The sequence below is a fragment of the Leuresthes tenuis genome, unplaced genomic scaffold, assembly GCF_036924035.1.
Source record: "Leuresthes tenuis unplaced genomic scaffold, fLeuTen1.0.hap1 SCAF_9, whole genome shotgun sequence".
Taxonomy (NCBI): Eukaryota; Metazoa; Chordata; class Actinopteri; order Atheriniformes; family Atherinopsidae; genus Leuresthes; species Leuresthes tenuis.
Genome location: NW_027325363.1, coordinates 24,245,566 through 24,257,791, shown reverse-complemented (window position 1 = coordinate 24,257,791; position 12,226 = coordinate 24,245,566). Strand labels below are relative to the sequence as shown.

Genomic DNA, 12,226 nt, shown 5'->3' with positions numbered 1-12,226 from the left:
AGGCTGCACAGGCGACTGGCACAAAATGGGAGGGGCGATATGCTGTGATTGGTGTGTGGAGTTAAGACAAACTGGGGGATTGATTGTTAAGGTTAGAAATAGGTTGGGCCTTTGACCCCAGTTGATATAGTCCAGAGTGAATCTAACAACAGGATTTTAGCAAATTTATCTGAGCTATATTTGTGTTTTACATATGGTTCAGTGTTATTATTTATTCAGCAAAAACTAAGCCAAAACGCAGAAGCAGTGTGAGTAAAACTAAGTGTACCTCGTCATTCAAGGTGCCTAGATCCAGCTGGTATGAGCTGTACATGTTGATATGCTGTGTTTGGTTATAATCAAATTTTTTAGTGCTGTGTATTATCATCGAACAACTCTAATTTGAACTGGTCTGTGCAACGGGCATTGTTCCAGATGTCTTATGGTTTATTCAGATGCAACTTTGCATACCTAAGCTGTGCGGGCACATTCTTTTTAGAGAAAATAGGCTTCCCACTTGCAACCCTAATTGTGCTGTCATCAACTTTTAACAGTTAACACGCTAAGGCCTGTGTAGAGTCTGAGATGGAGCTCCTCCGTTTTTTTGCCACTTCTCTGAACATTGCCAGCTCCCACTTGTGAATAATCTCTCTCACTGTAGAATGATGGACTTCAGATTGTTAGGAAATGTCCTTCTGACCCTTTCCAGATTGATGAACAGCAACTATTGCTTCTCAGATACAGATAAAGAAGAGATACAGATCAAAGAAAACAGCGATGGACTAGAGTCCTGTGCAGATATGCATGCTCTTAAAAAAAATTACATCCTGTCCTGTATCCTCCTCTGTAATGTACATGTGACTGCCTGGTCCATTTCTAACAACTTTCTGAAGATACACTCCGATAATTGGAGTAAAGAAATGACTTACTCTATGTGACTCTGTGGATCAGAGATATTGATACATTTGAGAGCAGTAAATGAAATAGGAGAATGGTCATTTTTCTTTACTTGGTTTAACAAGCTTATTCTTAAAGTGACACATTGTGTACTGATAACGGCTCCGCCATGCACTAAACAACCCAAAGAATGTGATTAGGTCTTAATGGGCGGAATATTTCTTATTCATACCATGTGTTCATGTGAGGGTACACACGAGTTGAACATTTTTCCAGAAGAAATGAAAATCACAAGACGTTTATAACAGTTACAATAAGTACTTTATTGATTCAACAGTGCTGCCAGAGCCTGACAGATGAATAGTCAGTTCTGAGTTGATCTATTTACAGCTTGTTTAGAGACAGCACAAACTGTCCCACACGGATGTATATAATGTTCTTCAGTGTATAACATACTTTGGGCTGGTTTCCTTGTCTAAGCATATATGGTCCCGTTAAAAGATGTGGTGAGTTAGGCTGTTTGCGTGTGAGAGAGAGAGAAGCCCTATTAAGTCTTGGTTTGTGAACATGTAATGGTGTTACATGTGCAGATCACCAAATGGGTGCAGGAGTAGTTTGCGAGGATAAGCACTCTGTGTTCAGTGTCTGTGCGGATAAAAGATCTGTAATGCACACACACACACACACACACATATATGTACAACACGATAGGTTTATGCAACCAGTATAAGAAGAAAAAGTGACATCTGATACTGACTGCCATCAGTCGCCTCCGTTTCACACCGAGAGAAACTGATCTTATACTGTAAAGGTTCTGCAGTCACATGTTTAATTGAATGGCCTCTTTATGCATACATCGTTTGCTTGCAGAATTCTTCGCTGGCAGGTGCAACATAAGAGTCCTTTTTGTAGACACGGGATCAATCAAGTAACAACTTGATTTTCGGTTTAAACGTTCTTGTATAATCTTCACTTGCAATAACTGTGCACACGTACACACACACACACGCACATGCACACACAACTTGCTTCATTCACTCGAAAAAGCCACAAATATAAGAGCAACAAGCACACGTACCACAGCAGACCAGTACAATCTGACTCCCCATCAATGCGCTCGAGTCCAGCTTGCGTTTTTTATTTTAATCGCGTTTGTAAAGTATCTGTTTGCTCTTTCCCCGAATTCTAATTCACTCTGCAGTGCTTATCTTTTTTATACAATTTCCAACAAAGAACAGATTTTTTTTGTTTGTCTGTTTTGCATTTTGCCCACATTGACTCCTCTAGCCATGCTGATCTGCATAGGTAGCGTAAACAGGCAAAAGTGATGCTGACAGCAGCACCTTCCCCCTGCTTCTCCTTTAAGTTCATAATGGCTTTAGTTACCCTCGCAAACAACTCAAGGGCAGCAAGGCTCACTGTGTGTGTCAGCAGTTTCTAGACTTTTTATATCATATACCTGAAGAATCTTTTCAGGGCTGACTTTGTAACATCCCTTTAAACACATTCCTGCACAATCCTGCATTTCGAGCGTCCACGAAGATTTCCTCCTCTTCACTTTAGGAGTGAAATGTCGTCTGCAAAGTCCCCGTGTGGGTGGAGGCAGCTGGCGAAGCGCCACTGGCACACCATGAGACACAGAGGCAGCATGAAAAGAGCGCAGATTCCCGCCATGATGTAGGCGATGGTCATCAGAGTGGACTCGTCTGTCTGGGGGATGTTGTAGCCACAGTCTTCCAAGTCGGCCCCGTGGAATGGGCCCTCCACAGAGGCGGTGCGAAACTCATCATGCACTACAAATGAAAAAAGAGGATTAACGCCATTTGAACATCTCTATATATTTTTTTCCTTCATACCCCCCTCTGCTCACCGTGGCAGGTGCTAACAGCAAAGCCGATGCGTTTCTGTTCACGGTCGAAGACAACGTAGAAGCCCTCCATGATGACTGCCCCCATCACCGTACCGGTGCTGGACTGAGACACGGCAAACTTATAGCAGTCCTCCTGAGCCGATGCCACATCCTCCACCGGCCGCAGGTATTGCTGCATGGTTAAAAGCAACAAATAAGAAAGCACAGAGAGAAAACCCAGGTGTGGTTTCAGACACAAAATATCACAAGAAGGAACGTGGAAAGCACACATCTTTACCCGCACCGTGCGACTTAAAGCCCACAATAACAGCCCACCTCTCACTTAGACTGAGTCCAGCTCCACCAACTGAAGTCTTGTGAGGAAGTACAAAGACCTTGTAAAGGTTTATGTGTATGTTTATAGTTTGCAGTGTCACAATTCTTTGACATTTTCATTCTTCTTAATGGGGCTAATATTTTGCTGCAAAGAAATGTCTCATAAAAGCAAACATTCTTCATTTTAACTGTATGCGTTGCATTGCGTTTTTTTAAAGTCAATTCAATGTTTTCATTTTTAATAGTCATAAAATAACAAGATTAAAAAAATAAAAAAAAAGAGAATACCCTGAAGCAAAAGTTTGGGGGCCCTTGGTAGTATGGTTCTCTTCTACAAGTTTCTTTTCTTCCACACACCGCTTGTTTAAAATAGACTCACTTCTTGTGAGCCGTCTAACATGCAATGCTGTTTTTTCTACTGGATTAAGTTGGGGGACACTCGTGCCTCTTTGGTGCTATTATCCTGTTATAGAAGACATCTTCTTTTCATCTTCAGCATTGAAAGAAAAAAAAGAATGTTTGTGATGTTCGCTCCCGAGTTTTTCTGCTAATCAACTCAATCCGTTCTTCGGACACCTGTTCTTTTCATTATATTCCGCACTTTAATTCCTCTATAAATACCTTTGCTCTGTGAAGCTTTTTTAGAAAGCCAAGTGAAGATGTCAAAAGAACAGAAAGTCATTTTGGTCTTTCCTGTCCTGGCTACACCCTGAACAGGTCGCCATTCAATCACAGAGAAAGGAGTTTACGATGCTACTTTAAAACTGTATGTAACAAAACTAACATGCCAATCTCTCTGATGATAATGTGAGAAACGTGTCTTCTTTACCTTTAAGCCATATAAAACAGTTCATATTCTTAAAAACGCTTGAATATTTTCTTACCAAACTTTGGCGTGCCACTGTATCGTTTATGTCACTGTGCATATCTTTTAAGTCTGGACAGAGAAGAGCTGTGCAGGAGACAACCTGCGGATCTTTGGTGTTTCCTTGCAACTAAACACAAACACAGACCCTATACACAGCTGTTAATATTTGACCTGAAAGCTCATGTGGCAGTGGCCCTGCCTTATGCACTACATTTGGAAAGAGGGAAAGACTGGCGGTTCATTGCAGAGCCCAACCAGTGTGTTTGCACTGCAGATTTTTCTCAGAAACAAGAAATTGTGCCACATAACTGCAATAGAGACCATATAGACACAGTGATGTAGTTACATAGTTGTCCACTAGAGAGCACTCACTGATTTCCGTCCTTCAGCACAAACGTGCTTATCAGCTGATACACTGTCAGGTAATTCCAAGTTTTAAGCAGCGATTGCATGGTCTCAGGCCCAAAATGCTTCTAGCTCGTTGCTGCATTCATTTATCGTCTTTAAGTGCTCTGATATAAACAATCCACACAGTGATCAATTAAGAGCAGAAGGCAAAAAACTTTTTTTGTTTTATTTTGCTGGCTGAATGGAGCTTCCCTCAAGTGCTGCAATGTTTTTTTGGTCCTTCTTCTTGCACGTTTACCCGATGAGGGTCATATGAAAGAAAATTACTGAAGGAGGGAAAATTCTAACTATTGTATGAGCTAATATTTTTTTAATGAAACAGCAGAGTCTTACTTTCAACATTTAATATGTTTCCTGTATTTTATTGTGATTAAAACGTTGGTTTATGACATTTGCAAATCATTGTGTTGTGTTTTTATTTAATTCTTTTTTTAAATCAGGGTTCTATTTAAAGGTAGGTGACCTTATTTCACATTACAAAATTGAGATCTCCTGACCTGAAGACATTTCTGATCCCCTGATTGCACAATCCCACACAGATTGAGAACCTGACACTGTAATTACCTGTGGTAGGATGGAGATCCTGAAGGACTGGTTGCGGTTTTCACTCATCAGATAGAGGGAAATGACTGGGAAGATGTGCCAGGGTGTAGTGCCAGCCTGCCAACACACCAGCTGCTCCCCCAGCCAGAACCCAGGGGGAAACTGCTCTGTCTGAAAGGCAGGGTCAGAGGGACAATCATTCATTCCTCTCATTACATATCAGGGTCAGATGTGGGGGGCGGCAGCTTGTCCAATAAATATGGGGGGAAATTTAGGTTGCCGAAAAAACATCCATTCCTTTCGTATTTTCTATAATTCTAAATAGATTTTTGGGCACTGTTTATAATGAATGTTTACAGGAAAAAAAGGGGGAACCCAACCAAAAGATAACAAAGCAGCACTGGTACAATATTCATATTCAAAGCACAGGCACTTATCGCGTTGCCTCCCCTCGGGCGAGTTAAGCGTTTGTCCACAGTTTTCTTCTGAAAACGAAAGTAAGCTTTATGAGATAAAGGTGAAGTGCTTTCTGATGATGTCATCAACCAAACGTTAGCACAATGGTGCTCTGCACTGCCATAAATGAGCAAAACGGAGCACTGCTGTGGCAAGGCATTAATAATCAGGCTAATAAAAGTCTTTATCTGTATCATCTACCTTTATGAGACATGTCAGGGGACGGGGGTGGACTGGAGCAGCTAAATCAACGCAAGAAACAGAAGATCAGAGTATTAGAGGGTATCTGCAGTATATATCAAGGACTGACCGAGGAGGCTGCTTCGATGGCCTTAACTGCAGCCTGGAAGACCTTTCTAGGCAGGCGAAGGTTGGTGGTGCCGCTGTCCACAATGCTCTTATCATAGTTGTACTGTAGAAGACAGTTAAATGGTCACACATTAAATATCTGTTGCATAGATTTTATCAAGCACTAAATAATTATTTCTTACTGCTTGCTGTATCAACTCCTACCTCTTTGCAGTCCATGTTGAGGTCCTGTCCGTTGACCTCAATACGTACAATAATGACCTCATAGTACCACTCCCTGCGGATGGGAGTGTACCAAAGCTCTCCCACATACAGTGACGAGTCCACTCCTCCGATGATCTAACGGCACGGAGAAAAATTAAACCCAGCGCTCGCTAATGCGCAACATTCCATGGTTTGTGTGTGGGCGTGTCGGTGCGTCACCATGCTGCCGCCAACGGTTGAGCTGCCCAGGGAGTAGTTTTGGGTGAAGCCTGCACCACACAGCTGGAGAGAGAAGAGGTTGGGGACAGAAGTCTGCCGAACCAAAGAGTCAAAGAAAGGCTCCAGTGTCTCATCGGGCTGGAGGGCAGAGGGAGAAATACAGCAAGCAGAACAGCTGTTTGAATGGCCAAAGCAAGCTGCTGTCTTCAACTCTCATTCTCTAAAAATATCCTCCTCCCTCCTGTCAACAGATCAACCGTCAAATTACGCACAGTGGTGCCTGAGGGTTTGTAACCCAGTTAGAATTTTTTTGCTTCAACATACACATGGCTGCAAAATACAGTGAGGCTGACATTTCACTGCAAAATGTACTGATATTATTTAGTATTCACTGTTCCATCGTTGAACTGTGAATGCTGAACTCCATGCATAAAGTATTAATGCAGCACAACAGGCCCAAACCATGACACTGCCAGCGCCGTGCTGGATAGGGTTCTCATGTGGAAATGCAGTGTTTTCCTTTCTTTAAACATACCGTGTCGTGGTCTGTCTTTTTCTATGTTTTGTTTGTATTTTTGTCCTTTGGTTTCATGAAATAATGCCATGTTCTTTCAATAACTTCCAGTTAGATAAGGTTTAGCTTTATTGTGTTTGCTTGGCTGTTGACTGGCTCCTGTCTGTGCTCAGTTAGTTTTTGCCCTGCTCTGTGGTCTGGTTAACTTTACTTCCGGCTGTTTTTTGTTGAGCCTGTATCTCTGACCACTTCAGCTAGTTTTACTCTGGCATTTGTCACACACCAGGTCTTTGATTACCATCTACCTGTTGAGTTACTCACCGACTCCTCTTTCAGTCTATCTTGTATCCAGTATATATATATATATATATATATATATATATATATATACTATGTCTCAGCCTCCATGCCAAACTTGTTTTGTTGCTCCGTTTTTTAAGTTTTGTATGAACTTCTGTTTTTGGACTACCTGCCAGTGTCGTGCCTTTATCCTTCATTCTATTAAAGACTCTTTCGTTCTTTATCCACCTGCACATTTTGTCTTTCTCCATGCAGCCTTGTCTTACACACTGTGGTTGCTCATCGACAAGGCAAGAGTTTGTGAGCAGTACCCAATGATAACAACACATTTAGTTGTATTTTGTACTTGCAAACACCACAGACTACGGTCGTTGAGCTTTCCTGTTCAGGAACCTTGAAATTCACCCTAAATACTGATGTAAAATTTTATCTATAGGAGAGCTATTCTTGCTCACCTCATGCTCCCTCTTCCTTTTTTTATTGTATAATTTCATATCTTAATGTTGCTGAAAATGATTATGTATTCACCATAAGACCCTTAATAATGAAGTAGCCCAGAAATAATATTCAACACTTTGGACTTTGGTGTTTTTTACATAAACAGATCGGATGTGAGATCATTTAATAGAAGAACCACGTGATGTGATCTTACCCGTGCTATATCAGCATATGCAAGTCCCAAGATTCCCTCCCAGTTAGATCCATTGATAAAAAAGCGATCTGACTGGGTGATTGCAGCGATGTTGGCGCGCAGCGTGGCGTTGGGGCCATGCGGCACAGAGACCAAGTCGGTGCCCAGCTCCCCTTCCCAGCGACCCTGAGTGTAAGGAACGTACACACTCCTACCAAGGTCACAATATGAGCTGGAGCTGTGAAGGGACAGAGAAAAAAGAGATTTACTTGCCTTGGGAATGTCTTTGTAAGCGGCTGTGCAACCAGTGAAGCTGCGTATTTGACAATGGTGTCACTACTCACAGTGAGCGATGGTAGTATCTACGCAGGAAGGGATGAGCAGCTGCCCCGACAGCAAAGTTACTGCTTCCGGTGTCTACGAGGATATTCAACTAATGACAGAGAACCAAAAACATGTATCACTGTGTAGAAATGAGTGGGTAAATAAAACACCCGATTCAGTCCCTGGAAAGCTACTTAAATCTGTATCTTTGCTTCATAGAGATGCAAAGATGTTATATCCACGTCTCTTTTGTTGTAGTGCCCTGTAATACCTCTCCATGACCTAAATGTCCTTCTCCGTCCCTCTGTCTCCACACTAACTCTCCCCCTCCTCTCAGGTTGCCCATTCTACTCCCCCCACCTCTCTCTCATCTTCTCCTCTTTTGTCTGCACTGCTATGTGAGTATTGTGTTTTGCTAAATCAGCGAAAAACAGAAAGTGAATGTGTGAATGGAGCAAAGTGACAGACAGCTGTGAAAGATAAAAACACCATTTCTACCACACAAATGTTTAATTCATACACTATAAATGTAAATTTACTACGTATCGTCCACTGTGCTATATGTTACAGGTAGCTTTCATAGATGTACTTAATTTCAGTCAAAAAGGGGACCGTGACGTTAGTATTGAGGAGAAACACAGTGGCATAAAAAACACAGGCAGCCACAAAGCCAAAGCAAGCTGTTCAATAATGGATTGACTCTTAAACTACCCAAAGAAGTGCGACTGTCTCAAGCGCCAGTCCTGCCAGCCCAGAATAAATCCTGGCTTTGTGTGCTTCATTTTTCTTCCTAACACACACACACACACACACAGCATGCCTATACCCATAATACACACACAACCTGCAGAAGCTCTAAAAACACCACTACTGTCGGACAGAATGCTGTGCACTCTGTCTTCCTCTCTTGGACAGAAATGTGCTGACTGTCCAGGATGGAGCCGTTTCTTTCACACACACACACACACACACACTCTCCGAGTCACGGCGCTCAGCAGTGAACACGAACGCTAAAGGTTGCACCCTGACACACACTGCGACCTCGCGTCTTTCCCTGCTCTGTTTTTGCTTCGCTCTGTCTTCCTGTCGTCTCTGGCAGAAGACAGGCTGTTCCAGCCATTAAATTTGCCCTTCCTCCGTCAATGTGTTGGAGAAGCTATCGGGTGGTTACCAGAACAGATCTCAACATATCCGACCGTTACCATAACTCAGCGGGGTCCTTTCTACAGAAATGGATCTGCTGGAAAAAAAACTAATTTCAACAATCACATTTTTATATACTATTGGCATTCGAGACCATTCTGTCCTCACTTATCCACTGAATCCCAGAGGAAAGTGCTCAGACATCATAATTTAGAAAGGAAACAAGGATTTAGTTATTACAGTGTTTCTGTGGTTTGGTGTCGCCCCAACATTTTCTATAACACAGAACTGTGCACAAGTCTTGAGTTACGTTTTGATTCAAAGGTGGTAGGCTTTGTTGTAGCCTTTTTAAGTGGTGATTTCTGTGATTTCTGAAGGTTTTTCTTTTTCTTTTCAATTAAAGAAAACAAAAGCTTGTCTAAGAGGGCTCAAGCCGTGAGGCTGTACCATCTGCAAAGATTAATATGGTGCGTAGACCTCTGACACTTATCCAATAAACTTGGATTTTCCTCATAACTGCATTCATATTGATTATCCTGAGTTAGGGGTCGTGATCCTGGGAGGAGTCAGGCTTCCATGGACGATAGCAGAGATTGTTGGCCTGACACCATCTGCTCTATGAAAAAAAAAGATAACAATATACACTGAAATGACAAAAGATATGTATAGAAAACGCCCTGCCTCAGACAAGCTTAGCGGCTCTCATTTATAGACATTAAGGTACACGGAACGTGGGTCTGTAGAGGATGCTGTATTTTTCTGGTGATGGAAGCATCAGTGAATCTCAGAGACAGACTGACACTTCCATCCTGCACCTAAAAGCTCTCTTTCTCCCGCATCATCTCTTTCTACAGTCATTCCTGTGTTTGCTAAGAAACACCCAGTCTAACTCCCACATCCGCCTTCTGTCCCACTGATTCTTTCTCTTCCCAACACCCACTCTCCTCTCTTTAACACTCTTTCATTCTCTTCGTCTCCTGCTCTCATTCACACTCACGCCGTACCCCTCCTCCCTCTCGCCGCTCTCATTCATTTATGTCCCCTTCTCGCTCTCCTTCCTCTCCTCCGCCGGCTCGTCTCTGTCTGACTCTTCCTCTGCCGTCACCCTCTGTGTGCCACCCTGTGCACCGCAGCTGCACCCAGCTGGCAGTCCTCACTCCGAAGAATTAATGGTTCCATTATCTGTCACTTTCTTTCAGTCCTTTCTCTCGCTTTCACAAACAGGCCATCAGTCTTTAAAGGGCCAGCCACAGTACCGGACAGTCAGACAGTATGTACTTTTCAGTCAAGTGACTTTCCAAAGAAAAATCCTTGAAAAAAAATCTAACTTTGCATTGAACTAACATCCCATCTAATTTCTATGTACATCTTCTATAATCACGAAACTGCCACAAAGCATTAAAGTGTGTATGTGCTGCGCATACATATGAAGGCACACATCTATGCAAGAAACAACAGAATGAATGCAAACTTATATGTTTTTAATGTTAGATTGGCTATTTGGCTCAGTTTTCCCTGATGGCTCCTTAGAATGTTAAAAAGAAAAACTCCTATGTGCAGGGTTCTCTATTGGCAAGGTTAAGTGTACCTGATATTTAATCAAATATTCCCGAGATTATGACACAATGGATTAAATTGAGATACACAGGGAGTGAAACGCCAAAGAATAAATGAGCATTTTTGCAAGAGACAGAAAATAATGATGACACTGAAAGCCATCCCTAAAGATGTTGTTGTATACCTGCGTGCATGGGGCAAAAAAACACAAAGATCACACATGTAACACAAACGCTGAACCGCAAGGGTGTTAAACCTTTACCTTCTGTGGAGGAGATCCTACGGCCATCTCCACGTAGTAGCCCTGACCCGACTTCCCCCGCAGGTTATCAATCATGGCCACGAAGCTGACACCGTCCGCCGCCGCTTCTCTCCGCCTGCGCGCGGGGACGCGTGCGTGTTTCGGGGCCGGAGCAGCGGCTGGTGCAGCACTGGCAGGTGGCAGCGGCGGGGGCTGCTCACCGCGAGCGCCGTGCCGCAGTGGCACGCGGATGACTTCAGACAGGCCCGAGGAGTTCGGTGCAGACTGTCCGCGGCTGAGCAGAAATAAAGCCGTCCATATAAAGATACCCGTCAACCTGCGGAGCTGTAGCAACGACTCCTCCATGGTGTTACACGGTCGATTTATCGTTTTGTTGTGTTTAGTGTTGGCGCTCCCCTCAGTTTGACATCCAGTCTGCAGCGGCAGAGGAGACGAGATCTGGTAGTGATGATGCTAAAATGACGGCTAAAACCATGACGGCAGTTAACCCAAAACACGAAGAGAGACGGAGTCACTTGGATTCCTTTGATTTATTTTGTGTTAAATATGCGGTGGGGAGAATACCAACTTTAGATAATTGCAAGTAACCCCCTACAAAATAGCTGACGACAGAAATCAAATCGTCCTCACGATAACGGCAAGCTCTCCTCGGTGACACGGATAATGGGACGCGACGCACAAATCACAGGCTCTTCCTCCGTGCTCCGTCTATCAACTAACCGCCGGCCTGTGTCAGTTTCTCTGAGCATCTTCGTGTTAAACCACCAAAGCTACCGTCGGATGGCAGACTGCCTGGTATGCTTCCGTAATCCGCATCCTTCCTCTTTCCAGACCGGTTCATTCTATTCTCCACTTTCCTGTCTTTCACCTCCTCCTCCACCTCCTCCATCAACCCCGCCGCATCCTTTGGGGCTGAGAGGACGTGAGTTTCAGTACGGTCAAGACAATTTTTTTCTAATTCAATTTCCGGTAAGGTTTTCAAAATTACATAGTAAAAAAAGAAAAATAATGCGATGAATGCTGTTTTATCTCCTGTTGTGGCGCATTTAGAACAACAGCTCCAATATATTTTCTACCGAAGCCATGTCCATTTTAAAGACCTCTGGAAAGACAGATATAAGGTAGCACCCAACGCCAATGGCTCATTTAGCCAAAAGTAAAAAGCTAATTCAACTCAATATATATGGCCGGTGATGGAACTAAAAAAAGAACAGTAATAGCAAACCGTATATGCTATGTATATGTTAGTGGCAAGCAGTGTGTTAAAACAGATAATGTACCCAACCCCGTTTTTTTCTTTTTTTTTTGTTATTGTGAAGGCAACACACTGGTGAGGCTCTCGTCGCATCTTCAGGTTAAAAACCTAGGGAAACACTGCATCTTGGGTAATGAAGTTCAGGTTGAGGTGTTCAGTAAAAGCCTTTGCT

The 12,226-nt window shown here is 43.1% G+C and overlaps 1 protein-coding gene across 1 annotated transcript; it reads right to left on the bottom strand.

The window, feature by feature from the left end:
• Nucleotides 1-1,180: 1,180 nt before the first annotated feature.
• bace1 (beta-secretase 1) lies at nt 1,181-11,870 on the bottom strand. The gene is made up of 9 exons (XM_072392940.1): nt 10,800-11,870; nt 7,858-7,946; nt 7,535-7,751; nt 6,069-6,206; nt 5,850-5,984; nt 5,647-5,748; nt 4,902-5,051; nt 2,747-2,918; nt 1,181-2,669 (listed from the first exon to the last, which is right to left on the bottom strand). Exons 1-9 carry the CDS (start codon nt 11,142-11,144, stop codon nt 2,431-2,433), a joined length of 1,587 nt encoding a protein of 528 aa, XP_072249041.1. The 5' UTR covers nt 11,145-11,870; the 3' UTR covers nt 1,181-2,430.
• Between the last annotated feature and the right edge of the window lie 356 nt (nt 11,871-12,226).